We start from the raw sequence: 21,062 nt of genomic DNA on the forward strand, positions 1-21,062 counted from the left end.
CGAGACCAGCCCAGCTGCCCTTGTTCACTGCTGTGCCCCCACACCTGGTCCCCTGCGGATACGAATGGTGTTGAACGGCTGTAATAGAGGCTACACTGTTGAGCGCTTACTGCGAGGCAGGCAGAGTGGACGTGTGACAGTTAATCCCCACGGAAGTTCTCTAAGCGAGGGTAGTCTCATTATTATCCTCATTTTACAAATGAAGACACTGAATCAGAGTTTAAGCAACTTGCACAAAGTTATATGACTACTTAGAAAGTGGCAGAGGCGGCTTTGAGCCAGGGACACCGCCTGCGTGGAGAGCCAGTGCTTTAACCTCCACAATTCACCACCAGGCAGGAGGCTCGAGCTGGAATTCACACTCCACCATCATCAGTGATCATAAGGTGGAAACGGAAGCTCACTCTTTTGGAGGATTCTGGTACGTGGCAGGTTTTCAATAAACGTTAGTTGAATGATGTTAAATAATGACTTGGTTTCTTCACGAGGAAAATGGGGCTAGTAAACTCTGCCTTCTTGGCTTTGCAAAGTTTTTACAGAACTTTGAAAATTATTCAACGTGCATAATTGGGAAGACATTCACTTTTTACATGAAATGTGTAACATAAAGTATTTTTTATAAGGATCATCTGATGAGCCACCCATACTGGCAGCTTTATCCAGCCTTGCCGTGTGGTTACATCCACTCACCTGGGACAGCTCCTGCCCCTAACCTTGCGTTCGTTCCTTCACACCCTGAAACTACCTGCAGGTATATGAGGAGGGGTGTAGTGTGGGTGATGAGACTGGTCTGTTGTTGGTGCCTTTACCAATAGAGAACCACATTTTCCCCAATCTCATCTCAGCCTTACATGGCTGCTCCTGAGCATAAATGCAATGCATCCTGCTACAGTCGGACACTTGGCTTCTGAACAGCCTCTGGCCTTTGTACCTTCTCTTACTCGAGAAGGTCAAGCCTTTGCCCTCTTCCTGCCTAAGATAGGGTTTTGACTGTCATCCTCAAAGCTATGGAAAGATCTGAACCTCACACCTCCAAACCTAGCTTTCAAATCTGCTCTTTCCTCTAGGCGGAGAGAAGATCTGCGTGAGCGGCTCCCGTGAAACCTGATCTTTCCTTTGGGTCCAAGGAACATTCTCAGTTGTCTGCACAGGGCTCGCATCATAGGTGCAAGGCAGGGACCCTGGATTCAGAACCCCAGACTCTGCCACATGCAAACCATGCGGACTTAAGCAAGTTGTTTAGCTTCTCTGCAAATTGGGGATAATAATACGACCTTTTATAACGGATTATAACAAGTCGTAAATGAAATGATCCACGTGAACCACTCAGCCTAACACTTAATAAATCTAAACTATTATTATTATTGTAATTCTTATGAATGGCTCCAAAATATTTAAAAGGTTTTTTGTAACAAAAGAAAAAATTTTTTCGTTTTAGAGGAATCAAAAATATCTACTGGTCCGAGTCTGTGTCAATGGAAGAATTTAATATTCCATTAATTATAGAAGATGAAATGTAATTTATTATCAACCAGGATCCCTCATACAGAAAATTACTGACCCCAAAATATCAACTGAGCTCTGGACATGTGAGAAGGACCCCCCATCTGGAGGACTCAGCTCCAACTTGACCCGTTTGAAGAATGACGGCCCGAGTGATACGGATGCATGACCCACCTCAGTCCCGCGATGGGGAAGCTCCCGCAGATGCTGCACCGAGCAGGGTGAGTGACCAGCTTGGTGGCTGACAATCGGTAGCAGGTCGGGAGCCACAGGAGGATGGGAGGCTCAGACTGTAACCAGGACAGGAATTTCTCTTCTTTGACTGCTGGGCTCAACACCTGGAAAACAATGGCACTTAGATGTGCTTCTAGGCACAGCTTTGGTCTTGGGCATAGATGAAAATGCATCTTCATCTTCCTTTCTGGCTCTGTTTCTGTCAGCTCTGCTGAAGAAGGTTATCACGTGAAAAGTCAGAGGCGAGTCTACCTCTTAAATTAAGTTGTCTGAGATGCTGTAGAGTAGTAGGTCTGTGATTTGAGTCAGTCAGCAAACGTGTCTGCCCCCAGCTCTCAGGGACGTTTGCATGGCACTTACCCCTTGGAAACAGCTTCGTACAGCGCTTTCCACAGAGCACGGAGCACGGCTCTCCCCCACTACAGTTGGGATCTACAAAAGGAAGAAACCCCACGTCAGCTGTTAGAAGAAGCAGAAACACGTGGCCATAGGGATTGACACCCCCGAGTGTGGTGCTCACAGTCACAGAGTCACAAGTATTTGGGGTCTGAGATTGGGGGAACCATCTCAGTCCAAGCAAACAAGACATTTGTGGTGTTTGTGCAACATGTGAATAGAGACAGTGAATGAACGAGTGGGGTGTGGTGGGGCTGGGTGGGAGAGGGGAGGGTGAGGGAGTTCTGGGACTGGGGCCACACAGGGTGGGCTTCCGTTGTTTCGCTTCTTATGATCCTGGTCAAACTGCTTTAACCTTTCTTTGCCCTTGTTGACCTCTGAATCACATGTAGCAACAATACTGTGTTCAAGTTCAGAGTGGTTTTAAGGAAAACCTTTTCAAACACTTTCACATCATCTCATTTTAACAAACGCCAATTTCGGAGGGAGGGCAGTAATCATTATCCTTGCTTAAAGGAAGAGGTGGTGAGATTTGATATTTTGCTCATGTAAAAACTTTTTAAATAGCGAATTAGCTGCAGCATTGAGATCTCCCTCCAAGACTCCTGGCTCTGTTGCGGGGTTCTCGTAAAGCTTTGCCACACCCGACCTCACGTGTATTCTAATGGCTCAATCTCCACTACTCGCTCAATGGTCTCCATCTTTCAATCACGGTCACCATAAGGACTTTAGCTAAGGACCAAGAACCCATTGTGACTGCCAAGATGGCCAGGGACTTGGCTCTGACATTATCTATATGCACAGATACGTGTACCTGTCACCTCCATTTACACCCATTTGGTCGCAGTCCTAATTTCACATCTGAGGTCTTTGACAGCACATGCTGTCAGCAGGCATTGCCTGGAAGCTCAGAAGTAATTTCAAAGACCCCCCTGCTGAGTCCATCAACTCGAATAAACATTCTTCTAATCAGGAAAGTAGCACTTAAAACCACGTTGCTGACAATTAGCCAGGCAAAAGTCAACAAACATTTGTGTAATAGGGCCAAGATGGCTTGTAATTTAAATTGATAATAACCCTGTCACCAGCTGAACATAAGTAACTACTCCTCACGTTATTTGGCTTTTGTCTGAAAAAATAACTCCTTCCCCATACTCTGGCCTGTGAGTGCTGACGAATCAACTGCACCACTTACTTGGACTGTGTCCCAGAGCCGCGGGAAAGGAGCTTAACCTCATTTGTAAAATAAGGGCAGCGGATCAGATGGGATCGACTGGCCAGCTCTGTGATTCTGACACCAGTCAAAAGGAAATTCACTTCTGTGTGGGTTTTAACCCACATTTTTGGCTTTAAGTGTGTGCACAAGGATTTTGTGGATTAATTGCCCATTTGACTAATTTCTTGCAGGTGTTCCATGGAAGAATTAAATGTGGCTAGACGGCATGCTGGCAGAAGCAGAACGCCACTTGAAATGATAATTAGGATTCTTGGGGGAGGGGTTTGAGTCACACACGGGGCCTGGAATTTTCTGTGGGAATCCATCTCTGAGTTCTTATAAAAGTCAACGGGACGATAATTCGCTATGCAATCTCCACCCTCCTACCTTTTTCAGGAGCAGACTAACGCACGGGAGGAGACAGAATGCCTGGAGCTGCCATTTCAGCAGCTCAGTGATCTCAGTTGTGCTGGAACAGGGGCAGATTTTTAGGGCCTGTTGGACAGCGTGCTAGCCTGTGGCCAGCTGTAGTAGTCAGGAAGCAGGAAGCCAGTACAAGGATTTCTACAGGAGAAGGAAAATGCCCCTCAATCCATTTCTTTTTTCACAGTCTTACAAGTCTAACTGCATAAATGGATGGAGAGATTTTCCCACTCTCGCTGGCTCCCCACCAGCTTGAGTCCTGGGATGTGGGGATTGCTGGGCTAGTACCTTTGCTATCCCCATGGTGGCTCCTTGAGACATGCCTCAGAGTCAGCAGAAAACTCGCGAGGGGATCCATGTGCTGCCGCCACCACCAGAACAGCTCTGAAATAATTACCCCTGGTGTTTTAACCTTATACATTTTAAAAAAATCATCATTCCATTTAAGAAATATGAACATCTTAAATATTGTTTGGAATTTCCAGGATAGATTAAATAATTATTATGATCAATATGAACATAAAATATTAATGTGAAGACCAAATCAAAGCAAAGGTAATTTTGGATAGGTTTTTCTAAACCATGCTCCCTGTCTTAGAGTTCTGATAATCTTCCTCCTTACTCACATCCTGCCCCATCACGAGTATACCCAGCCCAGAATCCTTGGTTCTGAAGAGTACCAGAATATACCACCCCAAAATATGCCTTTTTAGCACATGGATTATTTTGAGCTAAAGGCCATTGAGAACCTGCAGATGCAAGAAAAGCTCTAAAAATAGGGCACACGTTTTCCTTTTGTAAAGGAAATGTACATTTATAAAGGAAATTTCCATTTGCCAAAGATGTCTCCCTCTCCTTACCAGGAAGAGGAGGACTCTTAACAACTCTCATCAATGGAGAAGGCACCAACTTAAATCTGCATAACAAACCTTACTAAACAACCCTGCTCACCATACTTTTCCTGGTCACCTTCTCATAACTTGCCTCCTCCACCCAGAAGCCCAGGCCCCCTTTCCTTTGTTTAGCCTGAGATGGTATGTCAGCCTGAGTTCTAACCACTTCTTTGAGTTACTCATCAGTGTGTGCTGCTGTGTGTACATGCCACGCACCTGTTAATAACCTTCTGCTTGCTTTTCTCTTGTTAATTTGCCTTTTGCTCGTCTAATTTACAGGGGTCCAGCCAGAGAAGCTAAGATGGGTAGAGGAAAAAGGTTATTTTTTACCTCTGCTACAGTCTAGTCCCAGGAGAAAAATGACAGAAAGTTACTGTGGCTTTACAGTGCAGAAAACCTAGCATGGGGGTTTTACAGGGGCTGGAGGAAGAACAGAGACATCCTCAAAACAGGGTAGAAGGTGCAGGGGGACAGCAACCACTTACACACGAGACAGTCAGGAGTGCGCTTAATCCCTCTGCAGAAGTCCTTGCTTGGTTACATCACTCTAACGTGGAAGCAACATATTTACTTTAAGGAGAGTAAGTCCCCTTGCCTAGCAAGGATAAAAACAATATGAAATTTGCATGTTCTTAAAGCACAGGAAATGATGGAAATCTTAACTATTTGAGTATTCAGCATTGCATTTCATTTATGCTGTCATTAAGCGTTTGTTGAAGTCCTTAGTACCAGGCACTTTTCAAGTCATCAGAGAGAGAAACATGAATGGGATATAATCCTTGCCTTTGAGAGGCAATCTAGTGGGGAAAGCATATTTGTTGTTAGTGCCTTCTGGTCGATCCCAAAACCCTGCCCGTTGTTTGTGCACTATCCTCTCACCTTCCGGCGCTCTATCAGACAATACTCTGCTGCTATTCATAGGGTTTTCATGACAAATTTTTTCAGCAGTGAGTGGCCAGGCCCTTCTTCCTAGTCTGTCTGAGTCTAGAAGACTCTGCTGAAACCTGTCCAGCTTGGGTGATCCTGCTGGTATCTGAAATACCTGAGGCATAGCTTTCAGCATCATAGCAACAGGCAACCACCACAGTATGACAACTGACAGACAGGTGATGTGGTCTCCTCACTGGGAAATGAACCCGTGCCGTGGCAGTGAGAGTGCCAGATCTTAACCACTAGACCACGAGGGCTGGCAGGGGAAAGCATATATCTAGGTAATAACTGCAACAAAATTTGACAAGTGCTATAACAAAGGTATGCACAGGGAGTTACAGGAGCTTTTAGTGAGGAGGTGACTAATATTTGAATGATCCTGAAAGATGAACAGTACTTGTCAAGTGAAAGGATAGGCAGGTGTGTTGCAGTAGATGGAACTGTGTAAGTCAGACACGGGGAACTTGGCACATGTTCGGTGCAGGAAGGATTTTGATTGTAGGAGTGAAAACGACATAAGGAGTGAAAGGAAAAATTGAACACCATGGAATAAGCAGAAGAAACCACTGGTTATTTTTTCAATGGGGAATATCTGCACCTATAGAGATATCATCGTTGTCTTTGACTAGGCTCTTTCACAACTCTGTAGAGATTAAAGTTAAGTTGTGGATAACTGATTGAAATGCAAATAATTCTTATCTATAGACACGCAAAGAAATTCTGTCCCGGGTGAGGAACAACCCTCCTCTTTGCCCAAAAGCCCGTCTTGCATCCACCTGCAAATTCATTTTAATATTTCTAATCTATCTGTTTGTCTATTCTTTTGCTATTTCTTTTAACTAGTGTTAACATCTTACTGGTGCCCTCTTTTAATTAATGAGTTAAATAAATTTTTGGACATACATTCATTTTATGTTTGTGTGACAATCATTTTACATCTTTTTGAAAAAAGGATTGGGTCAAATCATGAAAGGTTTTCTTATGATGCTAAGGAGTTTAAGCTTTATTCCATAGACATGAATGTCCAATGATGATTTTTCGGCATGAGGGTGAGATTTGCATTTTGGAAAAGTCTCTGGCTGCTATGTGGAGGTCGAGTTGGAGAGAGGAGAAGCTTGAGTTGGGGAAACCAGTTAGGAAGTGATTGCAACGGATCAGCCTCTTCTCAGATACTAGCAGTGGCTACAGAGGGGAGGAGCTGCATGGAGAAGGGTATGAAGGTAGAATTGACACTGTAAAAATCAGATTCTTGCATAACAAATGTGGCTAATATAACTGGAACAAATTTAGAATTCCTAAGTATTAGAGATTTACCTGCTGCAGATCTGTTAATAGGTTTCTCAAAACCATTCGTGTCATTCGTGCCTCAGAATCATAACCTTCCTTGTACTTTTCTGCATAGAGCTGAAAAAGAGCTGGACACATAAGGGGAAAAAATCTTTAAAATGAATACTTGCAATATAGCTTCTAAGAGTATGTGGTTTGAATTCTAAACAGTTTATTTGTGGATATGAAGGGAAAAGGAAGGGAAAGTTGTATTTCTTGATTATTTTGAAGGCTTCCCACACTAGATAATTTGATAACTAATAAAAACCCATTCACATTTCAGCCCATTGATAATCCAGCACATCAATGACGAAGACCATGTTGTTGGTAAACGGTGATGTGAGGAAAGTCCCCGTCTTTAAAGGAATAATGACTACTTGTGTCTGAAAAATCCCTCCACAAATACATGTCAAGGATAACCAAGTTATGAATAACTAGAAAGCCTAGATCGACATCTTGAAAAATTCCCAGTCATGCAGAGCACAGGAACGAGAGCTGTGTGGTGGGGACATGGGAGGAGTGAAGATGATGGGTCAGAGATTTGGTCATTGCCCTGTAGGCTCTCAGGGCTCCTAGTTCCATTACCTCTGTATTTTGTAAGCGGGCTGTCCCCAGAGAGGGCAATCAGGGCAGCGGCTGCAGGGGCAAGCTTGAGAAAGCCCGTTCCTGTGCTGCGTGGCAACAAAACAGACAAGAATGGGGAGGCAGGGTTATTCTGGGTGAAGTGCTTTCTAAAAACCGCAAGTATTAATGGGCATTTATGACATGGTGCTAGAAGTTCAAGCTTTTCACAGTCTGTTTTCCCATATCTGGAATTTAACAGGGTTAAGAATTGAATTAAAATATTTCATCATTCATTCATCCATGTGTTCCACAAATATTTACTGGGTGCCTTCTGTGTGCTAAGCACTGTACTAGGCCTGGGGATACAGGGGAGCACCCTGTCTTCACGGAGCAGGAGTCTCACTCCCTCAGAACTCACATGTCTGAACCCAAAGAACAGGGACAAGGCCCAGGAGGTGGGCAAAAGGAGCAAACATTTATGTAAAAAAATCAGCCAGTTCACAGGCCCTCACCTAGAGCCTAACCATCCTTTGCCCACTGGCTGTGCATTTCCAAACCTACAGAACAACGTATCAGAGGCAGGAGGGCTATTAGAGGCAGGCGTTGATGTTAGAAATGATGGTCAGAAGCATAATGCTTAGGAGGCTGAAATCATGAAAAAATAACTTGATAACATGTTCATATATTTTTCGTGCAATAAAAAAATAAATAATAAACTAGAAAAGCAAACTCTAAGGAATTTGCCAGATGGTTAAACTGTGCTTGCCCCTGGGAGGCACGATTTTGGGTGATATTTCTTCTTCTTTACTCTTTTCTTCATTTTCCAAATGTTTTATATTTACTACGACTTTTAAAAACTCCGTTCTTGGGCCGGCCCCGTGGCTTGGTGGTTAAGTGCGTGCGCTCCGCTGCCGGCGGCCCGGGTTCGGATCCCGGGTGCGCACCGAGGCACCGCTCCTCCGGCCATGCTGAGGCCGCGTCCCACATACAGCAACTGGAAGGATGTGCAGCTATGACAGACAGCTATGTACTGGGGCTTTGGGGAAAAATAAATAAATAAAATCTTTAAAAAAAAAAACAAAAAAAAAACTCCGTTCTAAAGGATGAGGCCTACTGGGTCAGGACCACATAAGGTAAACAGAACGAAGTGGGACAGAAGAATGGTAAGCCAGAGAAACACACACACACTCACACACACACAAACACCACTGATTCCAGGGCGTGCATGAGCAAGCCTTTGATGTGGTCTAAACTGGTTTATAGATGAAATGGACTGAATGTGTGCGTCCCCCTGAAATTCATGTGCTGAAACCTAACCCCCAGGGTGATGGGATTTGGAGGTGGGCCTTTGGGAGATGATTAGGTCCTGAGGGTGGAGCCCTCTTGAATGGGATTAGCGCTCTTATAAAAGGAGAGACCCCAGAGAGCTCCCTCAACCCTTCCACCAGGTGAGGACACAGTGAGGACACGGCCGTCTATGAACCAGGAAGGGGCCCTCACCAGACACCGAATCTGCCGGCACCTTGACCTTGCTCTTCTAGCCTCCAGAACTGGAAGAAATCAGTGTGTGTTGTCTAAGCCCCCAAGTCTATGGTATTTAGTGTAGCAGCCCAAACAGAGTAAGACAATAGGTTAGCCATCCACGCACAAGTTTATACACCCTTACTCCACCTAAGAAACAAAACAAAACAAAGACTGATAATTGGCTACAAAGAAATGAGTAAAGAAGGAAGTTTCCAGGGCCTCCAGAGAAAAGTGTCATTTTTCGCATGGATAGATCTATAACTATCCCAGTGGAAGGTGTGCACGCTGCTCTAGAGTGGAAAGCAGTTTCTACGGGAGATAAGTACTGTGGATTTTTCCCCCTTTTGCTATCCATGGGTCATTTATGTTAGTGAAGCTGATAAACATGTACTTCTTCATTCCCCTCCTGAGTGAGTAATACATCTGCGGAAGACAAACAGAGCCTTCTTATATACCAAACCTAAGCCAACATGTTAGATAACACCCAACGGTCAGGCGCCAGAGGAAACTCAACGCCGCCCTTGACGTCACAGCGTGACCTCCACACCCTCTCCTGTCGTACATCGCTGTGAGAAGGCTCAGGGTGAGCGCCGAAGCTCTGGGATGCACCTGCCCTGGGTTTGCCACCCTGACTCTCTGAAACAGCTCCTGGAGGGTCTGAAGAAGCTGCTGCACGGAGAGGGGACTCTCTCTTGCTTCCCAGAAACATTGACGTAGTAGGACGTGCTGAATCAGGGAACTGTCAGTCAAGTCCACTGCAGGCAGCAAATGAAGAATTGAGGCTTATTTTCTGATGGGAACAAAAGGCTTCAGATTAAGTCAATGTCATCTAGGGTCTAATTAAGACTGTTTTGTTCTGGCAGCTATTTTCTCTAAAAGGCATTAGAGATGACCACAATTTAAACACATATATAGTCCAGGCGTCACTACTGTGACGGTAGATTTGATTTTGGAAAAGTACATCTGTTAGTAAAGTGTAGGTATTACATTATTCCCAGTATAACCTCGAGGATGTGGCTTTATAGAATGAAATTGAAAGGGAAGAAAGTGAGAAACTTGAAAAATAGCTTCCAAGGAAGTTAGGACCCTGGTGAGGAGTTGGGAAAAGCATTTGCACGCTCGTTATTAAGTGGATTGAGCAAATTTACCTTTCATGTTCATATACCATCTTTCCTGTCAGCAGCTGGGCTTCAGAAGGAATATTGTGGGTTAAAATGCAATTGCCTGACCTAAAAACCCAGTGTTCTTTATAACAGAGTTGCTGAACCAGGAGACTCTATATGTCCCACCCTTGCCTCAGTAATATTTACTTTATTCATCTTGGTTGCATCAGTATTGTTATCCAGGGAACGCACTTAATAAAACCAAAGTTGCTTACAAAAAATAATTGTTAATGTCTTACATATTCTTTACCACCTCCTAAAAATTTTCCAAGGCAATGAATCTAAGGAAAGAATGAACTAGAACTAACCCTATGTTTCTCGCAGACAGAGGATGACAGACAAAATTAATACACACCCACTTGTACCATCTGAGAGATGGGGCGTCAGGCAGCAAGAGCTGCTGGCATTTAAAATGCTCCAGCCTCGGGGCCGGCCCGGTGGCGCAAGCGGTTAAGTGCGCACGCTCCGCTGCTGCCGCCCGGGGCTCGCCGGTTCGGATCCCGGTGGGCACCAACGCACCTCCTGTCAAGCCATGCTGAGGCGGCGTCCCATATAAAGTGGAGGAAGATGGGCATGGATGTTAGCCCAGGGCCAGTCTTCCTCAGCAAAAAGAGGAGGACTGACAGATGTTAGCTCAGGGCCGATCTTCCTCAAAAAAAAAAAAAAATGCTCCAGCCTGTGAAGTGATAAAATCCTGTGCTTCTCTCTACTTCATAAATCAACCTCGCAGATAAGTATAGCAAGTACAATAAAAAATTTTATTTGCTCTCTGATACTGCTTTTAAGGGGAGAGTCTAAGGAAGTGAGGAGTAGGTTTCAGGATGTGACTTGAATAAAAATCTGGCTGCAGGTGGTGGAGGCCACAAGCTTGTTTATTGTTACTCAGTCGCAAACCTCTCCCCGGGCCTGGCATGCTGTACGTGGACATTTTTGTCTTCCGCTGAGAGTTCTGTATTGCAGCAAAATAGATAATAGTGGTGTCCATTAATCTCACCACAAGATTTATGCAGTGACGCTCTCCAGGTCCTGCTGCATGGATCTCATGCCATGCTTTATCTCGGTGTTTGGAGTGTTTGTTTTCAAATTCTTGTTTAGATACCTTTTCTAGGTAGAACTTCTCAACTACTGATTTTGTGTAATGTTAATATTTCCCATGAGTATTATTTATATTCACTGTTTTGGATGTCAGGGATAATAAAAAGTTTAAAAACACACACCCTCCAATGACGCTGTTTGAACGCACCCAGGCGCTGACAATGGAGGCGGATGCAGTCACCTGCTGCTGACCTTCTCTAAGGGCAGAGGTTCTCCAGGAAGACAGCGTCACTGGGGGAAACTCTTAGTGAGCATATCCTGCCTTTGGTTGATCTCTGGAATAATTAATAATAGTTAAAAATGAGTTTATTTGTCTACATCAGTGATTTTTTTAAAAATCTTCTTTTAAAGCCAAGAATTCCTTCTTCAAAGGACACTTTACAGAACAAAGTACAGGAAAGAGAGGAATGCAGAGTTGTTCTGGTTGAGGGGACGGCCTTTGGGGGTTTCTGGCTTGCCTAGACTTCCTCTTCCCACCTTTTGAACTCTTTCTTGCCCCACTTCACACCATGCACACTTCATGAAGAAAATTTGAAAGTCACTGGTCTATATAACTTATTAGGCAGAAGGCAAAATATAAAAAAAGTCAACCTTCAGGAGAAATGTTGTATATATAACACAGCTTCTTTTAGGTCTAATATGATAAATGTCATAAATCATTTCACATGAAGTGATTTTTTTTTTTAATGCAATACAGAACTTAGAAATCACTAACTTTAGATACGCTGAAGGCCTGCTGTTTTTCACAGCTAGGATCCAAGTTATCTCATTTTGGAAAATTTTTACAGGGTAAATAATTTTACTATATTTTACCTTATTTTGCCTAGATAACAGTATAGGAAAAGAAACCATAGCAGTCAATCAGATATAAACTTAACGCAAAAGAGAAGATCTCAGGGAATTGTCAAGATAGTTTTAAAATTTATAGTCCAAGGATTATTCATCTGAACCTACTTTTGCAAGTTAAGAGAGAAATACGAGGTACAACTTAAAAATACAAATCTTATGTGGTAGAAGAAATTTTAAATTTCATACTTAAATCTACAAGCACAGATTCTAAACTAAATTATTTTGTAATTTTATCTGGTGTCAATATTGGCATCCTGAAAAGGAAACCAAAAAAATTTTTCCAGAAACCAAGTAGGAAAAATAAAAACAATTAAAATCCTCGTCCTTAAATCACTTTCTCTTGTCAGTCAGCGAAGCTACATGGGGGTTGAACATACACGGTGTACCCTCCCCACTCCATCTTCTCTGTTGAAATTGGAGTCAATGCCCAGAGCCAGCCTTCTGGAGTCCAGCTGTCACTCCCATGGGGAAGTTTCTGTTTTCTTTGTGAATTTTACATCACACATCAGGATCAAATTATTTCAAGTGCTTCAGGGAGCTGTACTTACAGTGGCACAGAGTTTGCACTGATCGTAATTTGAAGGCTGTTCTGTAAATGGAATTCTCAATCCTATGCAGGGCATCTGTAAAGAAAACATGAAATATAATGGATACAAGACCTTAGATAAAGCCCACATCCTGGAAGAGGATCCTACAGGTAGTACATCCCCACTTGATTTTGCAGGAAGGAAAACAAGGTGTACAGCTCTCTTTCCTACCTGAGGACAAACAATTATGGGCTACAGTCTCCTAGGCTGCAGGTGACCCTGGAGAGCATCCTCTGAGGCCACCAAACTAAGGAGTACTCCTCTATGGATCTGTCCACATTTTATATGAGAAGGAAACAGCCTTATGAAACAAATAGAATAAAAAACTACATGTAGCTTGTAATCTCAATTTTGTTAATATATTCTAGTCATATGTGCACATATGCATTTGTGCGTATATGAACCAACTCAAAAGCTATCTATCCATTCATTCATTCAGCAAATATTTATTGAGCTCTTACTAGATGGTCCTGGCATGTTTCCAGGCCCTTGAAATATAGCAGTTAACAAATCGTAAAACTCCCTGCCCGTGCAGCCTAATTTCTAGTGGCCTTAACCGAATTGTTATCAGTGGGTGTCTCCGAGTGCTTGAATTCTTAATGTTTACAGTTAATGGCTTTCTACTTGTTGTTATTACCTAAATTTTCAATAAAAAGCATATGTTATTTTCATAATCAGAAAAGAATGGTTAACACACCTTCTTTTGAGAGTCATCACCACCACCGTCACTGCCACAACGGCTGGTGTTCCCAGCACCTCCCAGGCGCGGAGGCCTGCTCTGAAGCCACACCCCCTTCTAGTCCTCCCTTTCTCCTTTGGGGAAATTAGTTTCCTTTTTGATCTTCAGTTTATTAATCAGATAAATAGGGATTATAATACATTCCTCGTAGGGTATTTGCATGATTTAAATAAGAAAATACAGGTAATTATCTCTCTGACTTCCACTGAGGACCCACAATTTAAATTTGTTTCATTGATCCTCCAAATTTGATTTTCATTTAGTTTAAGAGACATGTAACAATCTCACAACAGAGCTTTCTGTTGCCTAAGACTGAAATGATCAGTCCTCATAGCTAGAAAAAGTAAAACCTAACAGAAGGCCACTGACCACTGAGCTCATATGATTTATGTTATCTAGACTTAAAACTCTCAAAATTACAAATTTAGGAAATATCTCTTGAGTTTCTACTATATGCCAGGCCTTGCTTCTACAGAGGTCTGTAGTTATGTCATCATAAAATAGCTACTCGTATTTGTTAATTTGCCACACACACACACACAAGACTGGAGTGTCCATAAGGTCCCAGGCACTGTGCTGGGGACTGAGCACATTAAGGTGCATCAGGAGTTCTCCATGTCAAGGCAGGGACGAGATCCATGTTCTCAATAGGACTGCACCAGAGGAAAGCTGACCGATTTCTCAGGGGGGTGAAGTGAGAGCTGGCTCCTGAAAGAGAAGTAGAGAATCTTCAGGGGATTCCTTGGAAAGAAGAGTTTGGGGGAAGGGTGTCAGAAGCCTATGGGAGACTTCTGCATGTGCAGAGACACCAGGGCATGAGGATCGAGAAGCTCATTGTGGCTGGAAGGTGTGAGAGAGGCAGGGACAGAGGGCAGGGGCTGTCAGTGTGAGTTCATTCACAAGCTTGCGTCCTCTTGCCAGCCTCAGGGACTGTGCACACTTCACAAAGCTCACGCCCGTGGTTGTAAAGAATGGACTACGGACAAGACAAAAAGCAAGAATTTACTTTGATGATTCAGGTCCAAAAGATAAAGTTGATCGTGATTCAGCCTCAAGGAAAATTTAATGAATTTCAGAAATACAGGCTATGTTCTGTGACCCATAATGCAATAAAACTAGAAATAATCGGTAAGAAGATAAAAGATATTTACCATTGTGAAAAATGCTTTAAATTTCTTCTGAATGTCATGTGGTCAAGGAGGAAATCAAAATTGAAATTAAACACTATTTAGGGGCTAAAAAATGAGAAAAGAATTACTGAATATCAATGCCAAAATTAATTAATTAGGCTGCAAAATCAGAATAGCAGTAGAATAGGAAAATGGAAATAAGAACTGGCTTTTTGGAAAGAAAAGCAAATGAAACAAACATTTGGCAAGCCTAAGAGAAGAAGAAAAATATAAAATATGAAACATTAGAAATGAGAAAGGATTTATATTTACAGATATAGAATTAACATTAAAATAGAAAAAAGCTATGTACAATATTATGTCAACAGATTTGGAAACAGATGAAATAGAAAATAGAAATGATAAAAATATACTAAAAAAGGGTGAAAGACTAATAACTACAAATTTTTTAAAGAGGAAAAACAGTCATCAAAGACAGACATAAGGAGAGAGAATTTTGCAGGTGAATTCCTTTAAACTTTCAAGGAACAGGTGAATCTCTGTTACTCAACTATTCCAAAAACTGGAAAAACTCAGAAAACTTCCAAATTTATTTTAGGAGGCAAGTATAACTGTAATACCAAAAATTGATAATGTTTTGTTGAAAATATTATTATTACTGAGAGAAAAGCAGTCAAATTCTGAGTTGAGACTTTGAGGACGTTGGTATATTTGGCTAAGGAACGTCCTTGAACATGGGCCTGTTCCAGCATCAACTCAAAAGTCTAAAGTCTGAGGTCTCATCTAAATACCATCTAAATCAGGTATATGTTTTAAAAAACTGACCTGTTTTAGGATTAAAGCAAAGATACTACATAAAATATTATCAAAAATTTTCAAGAATATATTAAAGAATAATATTCCATGATATAAGAAGATTTATTTCAGAAATTTAAAAATCGCTCAATGGTTAATTAATATATTTAAAAAGACATCCTTGTTAAAGTCAGGGAAAAACTCAAGACCCTCCATTGCCTACTATGATCCAACACCAACTTGAAGCAGAGAAATAAAGTACAGGGCATCGAGGCCACAACCGTCCCCTGCACACTGTGTCAGGCAGGGCAGGGTCTCCTTGACAGACCTTGTCAAGACAGCCCTCCAGGCAGTCAGTATCAGTCCATTGGAGCTGGCACGTACTAATGGCATTGAAACTTATTTGCTGTTCCTGTTTTGGAATTCTAATCTACAAAAATAAATAAAAATATTAGAAAGGAAGAGATTTACAGAAGCTCTGATTGCCTGTCTAGATAATTCAGGAGGATCATCTGCAAGTTGGCTGATTTAAGACAACTGTTTGAGAATCAATAACTTTCTTTTACATCAGTGGTTTTCAAACTTTAGCTTCCATCAGATTTACCTCAATGGCGTTAAAACACAGATTTCGGGCCTCAGCTTTGAGTCTGGGGGGGCCTGGGAACTGCATTTCTAACCCCAGGTGGGGCTGGTGCTTTTGGTCCAGGAACTATACTGCTTTATACCAACAACAACCAGTTAGAACAGGGAATTTTAAACATCTATAAAGTGCTTAAAGTAAATGAAACAATTAATGTGCAAGACCTTATAAAGCTTTACTGAAAGATATTAAAGATAATATGAATAAATGGAGAAATCTACTTCCTCCATTCCTGGATATTCCTGGATAGGAATGTTCAATATTGTAAAGATGTGAATTCTAGCCCAAATGAATCTATAGATTTAAAGCAATTCCAATCAAAATTCTAACTGCTTTTTTAAACTTGACAAACTGATAATAAAAGTAACCCGTGAGAATAAATGCAATGTGGGCTTATTTCAGGAATAAATAGAGTAATAGAGAATAGAGTCAGAAACTGACATATGTATGTATAGGATTTTAGTGCATGATAAAGATGACATTTTAACTCAATAAGGAAATTACAGGTTGTTAAATAAAATAGTGTCGTGGCCATTGAATGTGACCATTCAAGGCCATATGAGACCATATAAGGCCATTATATTTTTGGAAAAATATATTATAGGTACTCTAGTTCATATCATACACAAAAACTAGAGTTTTTGTTAAACTAGAGTTTAACATGAATTATTAATTATTAAGACAAGAATACTTAGAGAAAATATGGAAAAATTTTGGCAATCTTGAGATTGAAAGGCATTTTTAAGCATGATTACAAGGCTGAAACCATGGCAATATGTCTACAGTTTAGTATGATCCTATTTTTGTAAATAATAACAAAAAATAATAACAAAGAATAATAGCAAAAAATAACACAATAAACCCAGTGAGGAAGGTTATATATCAAACTTCCAACAATGTTTCTCTGGAGGCAAGGGCACTTTATGGGAGGAGTTTGTGTTCACTTCCTATAACACGAGAAAGATCGGAATGGCAATGGGGACAGACATATGACATAATTTGCTGGGTAAAATTGGCAGGAATCGGTGGCTGATTGAATGTAGGAGGGAGACCAAGGTGTTGAAAATAATGGGAAGAAGAAGTTTGGGCATGAAGGTGGAATGGGAGCTGGTTTTTCACACACCGAGTTTGAGGTTTCTATAAGACATCTGGGTGGAGATGTTGAGTAGGCAGCTGGAATTCCCCCAGATGCTGGGCATCCAGGAGTCTGGCTCTAGGGCTCGGCCTCGGGGGCTTGGCCTCAGAATAGAGGGAGATGGAGAGAACGGCCCTCGGATTGCAGACCCTGGAGCTGAGGTGACCTGAGAGACTAGGCAGACATTGGTCAAGGTGTCTTTCTGACAAGGCTTGATGACCAAGCACAATCCAGGTGAAAAGCACCGGGTCAGACACCGGGAGTGCTGCACTGGAGCGGGAGGGTTCCACATGGTGACAAAAAGGAGAAGCTTACAGTGATTTCCCAGCTGAGGGGGAGTAGTCACGGGAAATTTTTAGGGCATCGCTGTCCAATAGAAGAAATGTGAGGTGAGTCAAATATGTCACCTTAAATCCTAGCAACTACATTTTAAAAAGTAAGAAGTAGGTGAAATTAATTTTTATAATGTATTTTATTTAATGCAATATATCAAAATTTTATTATTTAACATGTAACCAACATAAAAATTATCAATGAGATATTTGCTATTCTTATTAAGTCTTTGAAATTCAGGGTCTTTTTTAGCACATCTCCATTTAGACTAGCTGTGTTTCAGAGCTCAATAGCCACATGTGGCCAGTGGCTGACATCCGGACAGCTCAGTTTTGGAGAATGCTGGGAGGGGAGAAACCACATCCCAGTGACATTGTTGGGGCAGGGCAAGCTAGTCCTCCCTTGGGTAATTAATTAGATGAGGTAATAAAGCCTCTTTGAGCTGAGTTTTCTGTCACAAGCAACTGAAATATTGCCAACTGGTACAACCCCCGAGGTAGACAATGGATGGGGAAGACTCGCAGGTGAGAGGATCAGCCTTGGCAGGAAGCCCATCCCTCATTCCCTGAGAGGAAGAGTGGAAGCATATGCCGGGGTGTGTGGGAGAAGTGCATGTCTGAGGGCTTCTGTTTTCTTGATGAAGTTGGGGACAAGTTCACCCACTTAGAGTTGGGAGGACGTGGTGGGGTAGGAAACTTGAAGAACGGGGGAGATTTGGGCTAGTTACAGCGGAGAGTGAAAGAGGAAACCAGCCAAACTTTGGAAAGAATGCCACGCGCCTTTGCGTCTCCAGTATCTCCTGTGATAACCAATTTCAAGTCCATAGCATTTACACCTGTAATGCTCGCTTGGAGGCTAATTTCCACATGCAAGCAAGCTTTGAGCCCAGGACTGACTTGTATTTATTATGCAAAACGGAAGAAGCCTTGAGGAAAATAGAACTATTTTCATGCTGAATGTCAGCGGATTACCAGGTGGGACGCATCCTGGAGGGCCTGGAGCACACCACAGGCCTCTCCCTGAACGCCTGGTGATTCAATGATCAACATACGGTCACGAGTGGAAGACACCTACCTCAGGTGAGCATGGGCTGTGCCTAAAATTGTCATCAAAACAAGTGATCTTGTTTAAGACTCCTCCACATCTTTTTTTTTTCCTTTTTTGAACAGGTGCAAACATATCAAAGAACCTAGAATTTGCTCTAAATCTTTTGTTATGGAGTATTTTCTTATGTTTTACAAATGCTTAGCTTTCAGATGAGCCCAATGTTAAAGCACAGGAGAAGTCACCTCTCTGCCTAATTCTGGAGAAGGGAAACAAGTTCAAAAGTAGCCCTAATAGTGTGGAAATAATTTACAAAAGTGTAGTGCCCAGCGTTCTTTTCCTTCTGGAACTGGCCAGTTTTTGTGCCCCGCTTCCTCTCAGATGCACCAAATGAGCAGAGCGAGTCAGCAAACTGGGGGCTCCGCTGGCTCCCAGAGGCTGCTCCCGGCGGAAGAGTGATGCTGTGGGGGCCCTGCCGTCTGGCCCCGCACACTCCTGTGGAGCTGTGTTTTGCAGCGTCATCTGATGAAGTTACGCAGCATAAAATGCAAGCTGTGTTAGAGCAACGTGGAAGATGAACGGGTATCCCAGGTCACCCACCACCAGCCCTGCCTCCTCAAGGCTCGTGGGAAAAGACTCAAGAAAGGAAGAAATTGCTGGGTGTATCCAGCCCAAAGCTACAAAGTAGTTTCAGATGCGTAAGGAAATAATAATACAAGCTACATATGGTCTCACTCATGGCAGCAATTTGCCTGGGAAATGTATTTTGCTTTAAATGATTCTTATTTTTGCTTAACCAAATCAATGTGTCATTTTCTACAATAACTAAGATGAATGTAATAAATCTTTCAACTGTCCATCATCTAGTTTGACGATCCAGAAATAGATATTTTAGGTCAGTGGTCCTCAAAATGTGGTCCCAGGTGAGCAGCATCTCACCTGGGAACTTATTAGAAATGCACATCTCGGACCCCAGTGCAGACCCCACCTCAGATTAGAAATGCACATCTCGGACCCCAGTGCAGACCCCACCTCAGATCCCAGCCCAGGCCTCAGCCCAGACCCCACCCCAGACCCTGCCCCAGACCCTCTGAGTCACACACTCTGGAGGCGGAGCCCAGCATTTCAACAAACCGTCAGGTGATTCCGAGGTGCATTAAATTTGAGAAACATTAGAGAGAGAAAATTGGGCTTTGGGTGGATTATCTACTGCTTTGTGTTAAGTTTATCAATATGCAGGCCCAAATTTGGGAAACCCAAAGATAATTTGAATCTTTGTTGTTTCAAATCATAATGTTGTTTAGGTAAATAACTTGAGATACTACAGAATTTTATATAAAACAGGTAAAGTTAATCTAGACGTTAGCGAGGGGAATAAGGCTGCAACTAGACCCAGCAATAAAGGTGTCACAAGCCAGTCCAGGGCCCTCTGCAGCATTCAGAGATGCTGGAAGAAAGGGGGATTGGCTTCCCAACACCCATTTATCAAATATTCATATGATGACAGCTGTGAGACCTGTCTCCCAACTTTGGGCCCCCAGGGTCCTGTGAGCTCGCTCCTGATATTAAAATACCTACTGTGATATCATTTTAATAGTGAAGTATGAAGATATATGAAAATAAGTCAGTTTTTGTGTTTGAATAGCAATTTAAAATATAATTATATTGAAAGCAAGTATTTTGTTATTTTTGGTGCTTTGGAGACAACAGACCACATACTCTTCAATACATTATGAATTTATGTTTACAAGAGAGTCTTTTTAATCATCCAATGGTTTCTTTTTCAGCCAGAAATTTGCCAAATGTCTACTCTTCTGCAACTCAGAAGTCTGAAAATACAACATCTGTGCCTAATTTTTTTGTTTACAAACTGTGCTTAGATACTTGACAGTAATACTCACCTTGTTTACCTGGGTCCATTTCGGGAATTTCTTAGAATGGCAGATGGCAAGCAGGTCCTTGTCACTGGAAATGAACCAATATTTTAAGCAGAAGGTTGTGTGGTGGAAGAGTCAGGGTGGGGAGCAAAAAGGGCCTACACAGCCTTTTCACCTGTGGGACAATGAGTCCGAGGTGTCGGGGAAAATGAAATCTCTTAGGAGAATAAAAATAGGGAAGATTGGAGTAGCCTTTCTAGGGACTTAGAGCTCTATCCCAGAAACTGACCACAGTACCTGAAACTAACACTGAAAATAGCTAGAACTTTTGAGGCATTATACTTTTAAGAGTGGACTGGATTCTCACTTCGAGAAAATGTAAATTTACTTGAATTTCGAAGGACAAAATTTGAAACTCTCAATGCTTAAATTTCTAATATCACTACGCTAAATAATTCTACATATCAAATTTCTGATGAATACTATCCATTTAAACACCTTATCACATAAATATGTATGTATACATGTATGTATCACATACATGTATACATGTATATATTGTACCTGTATATATACATATGTGTGTATATATAGAATTCAGTTAATATTTTCTTTTAAAAAGTGTATTCAATTAACTACCTGTTGTTTCATGTTGCACCTGTTGTT

General features: G+C 42.0%; 1 protein-coding gene across 1 annotated transcript in view; it reads right to left on the reverse strand.

Moving 5' to 3' along the window:
• The window catches only part of DYTN (dystrotelin), a 60,046-nt gene extending 39,566 nt beyond the window's left edge, over window positions 1-20,480 (reverse strand). The window contains 7 exon segments of the mRNA XM_014784770.2: window positions 1,678-1,841; window positions 2,098-2,169; window positions 6,910-7,010; window positions 7,507-7,587; window positions 9,555-9,764; window positions 12,665-12,739; window positions 20,421-20,480. Of these exon segments, the coding sequence (XP_014640256.1) occupies window positions 1,678-1,841; window positions 2,098-2,169; window positions 6,910-7,010; window positions 7,507-7,587; window positions 9,555-9,764; window positions 12,665-12,739; window positions 20,421-20,439 (722 nt within the window). The 5' untranslated portion in view covers window positions 20,440-20,480.
• Window positions 20,481-21,062: the final 582 nt, after the last annotated feature.

This window comes from Ceratotherium simum, chromosome 9 (assembly GCF_057802395.1).
Source record: "Ceratotherium simum simum isolate JZ-2026a chromosome 9, ASM5780239v1, whole genome shotgun sequence".
In the NCBI taxonomy this organism is placed as follows: Eukaryota; Metazoa; Chordata; class Mammalia; order Perissodactyla; family Rhinocerotidae; genus Ceratotherium; species Ceratotherium simum.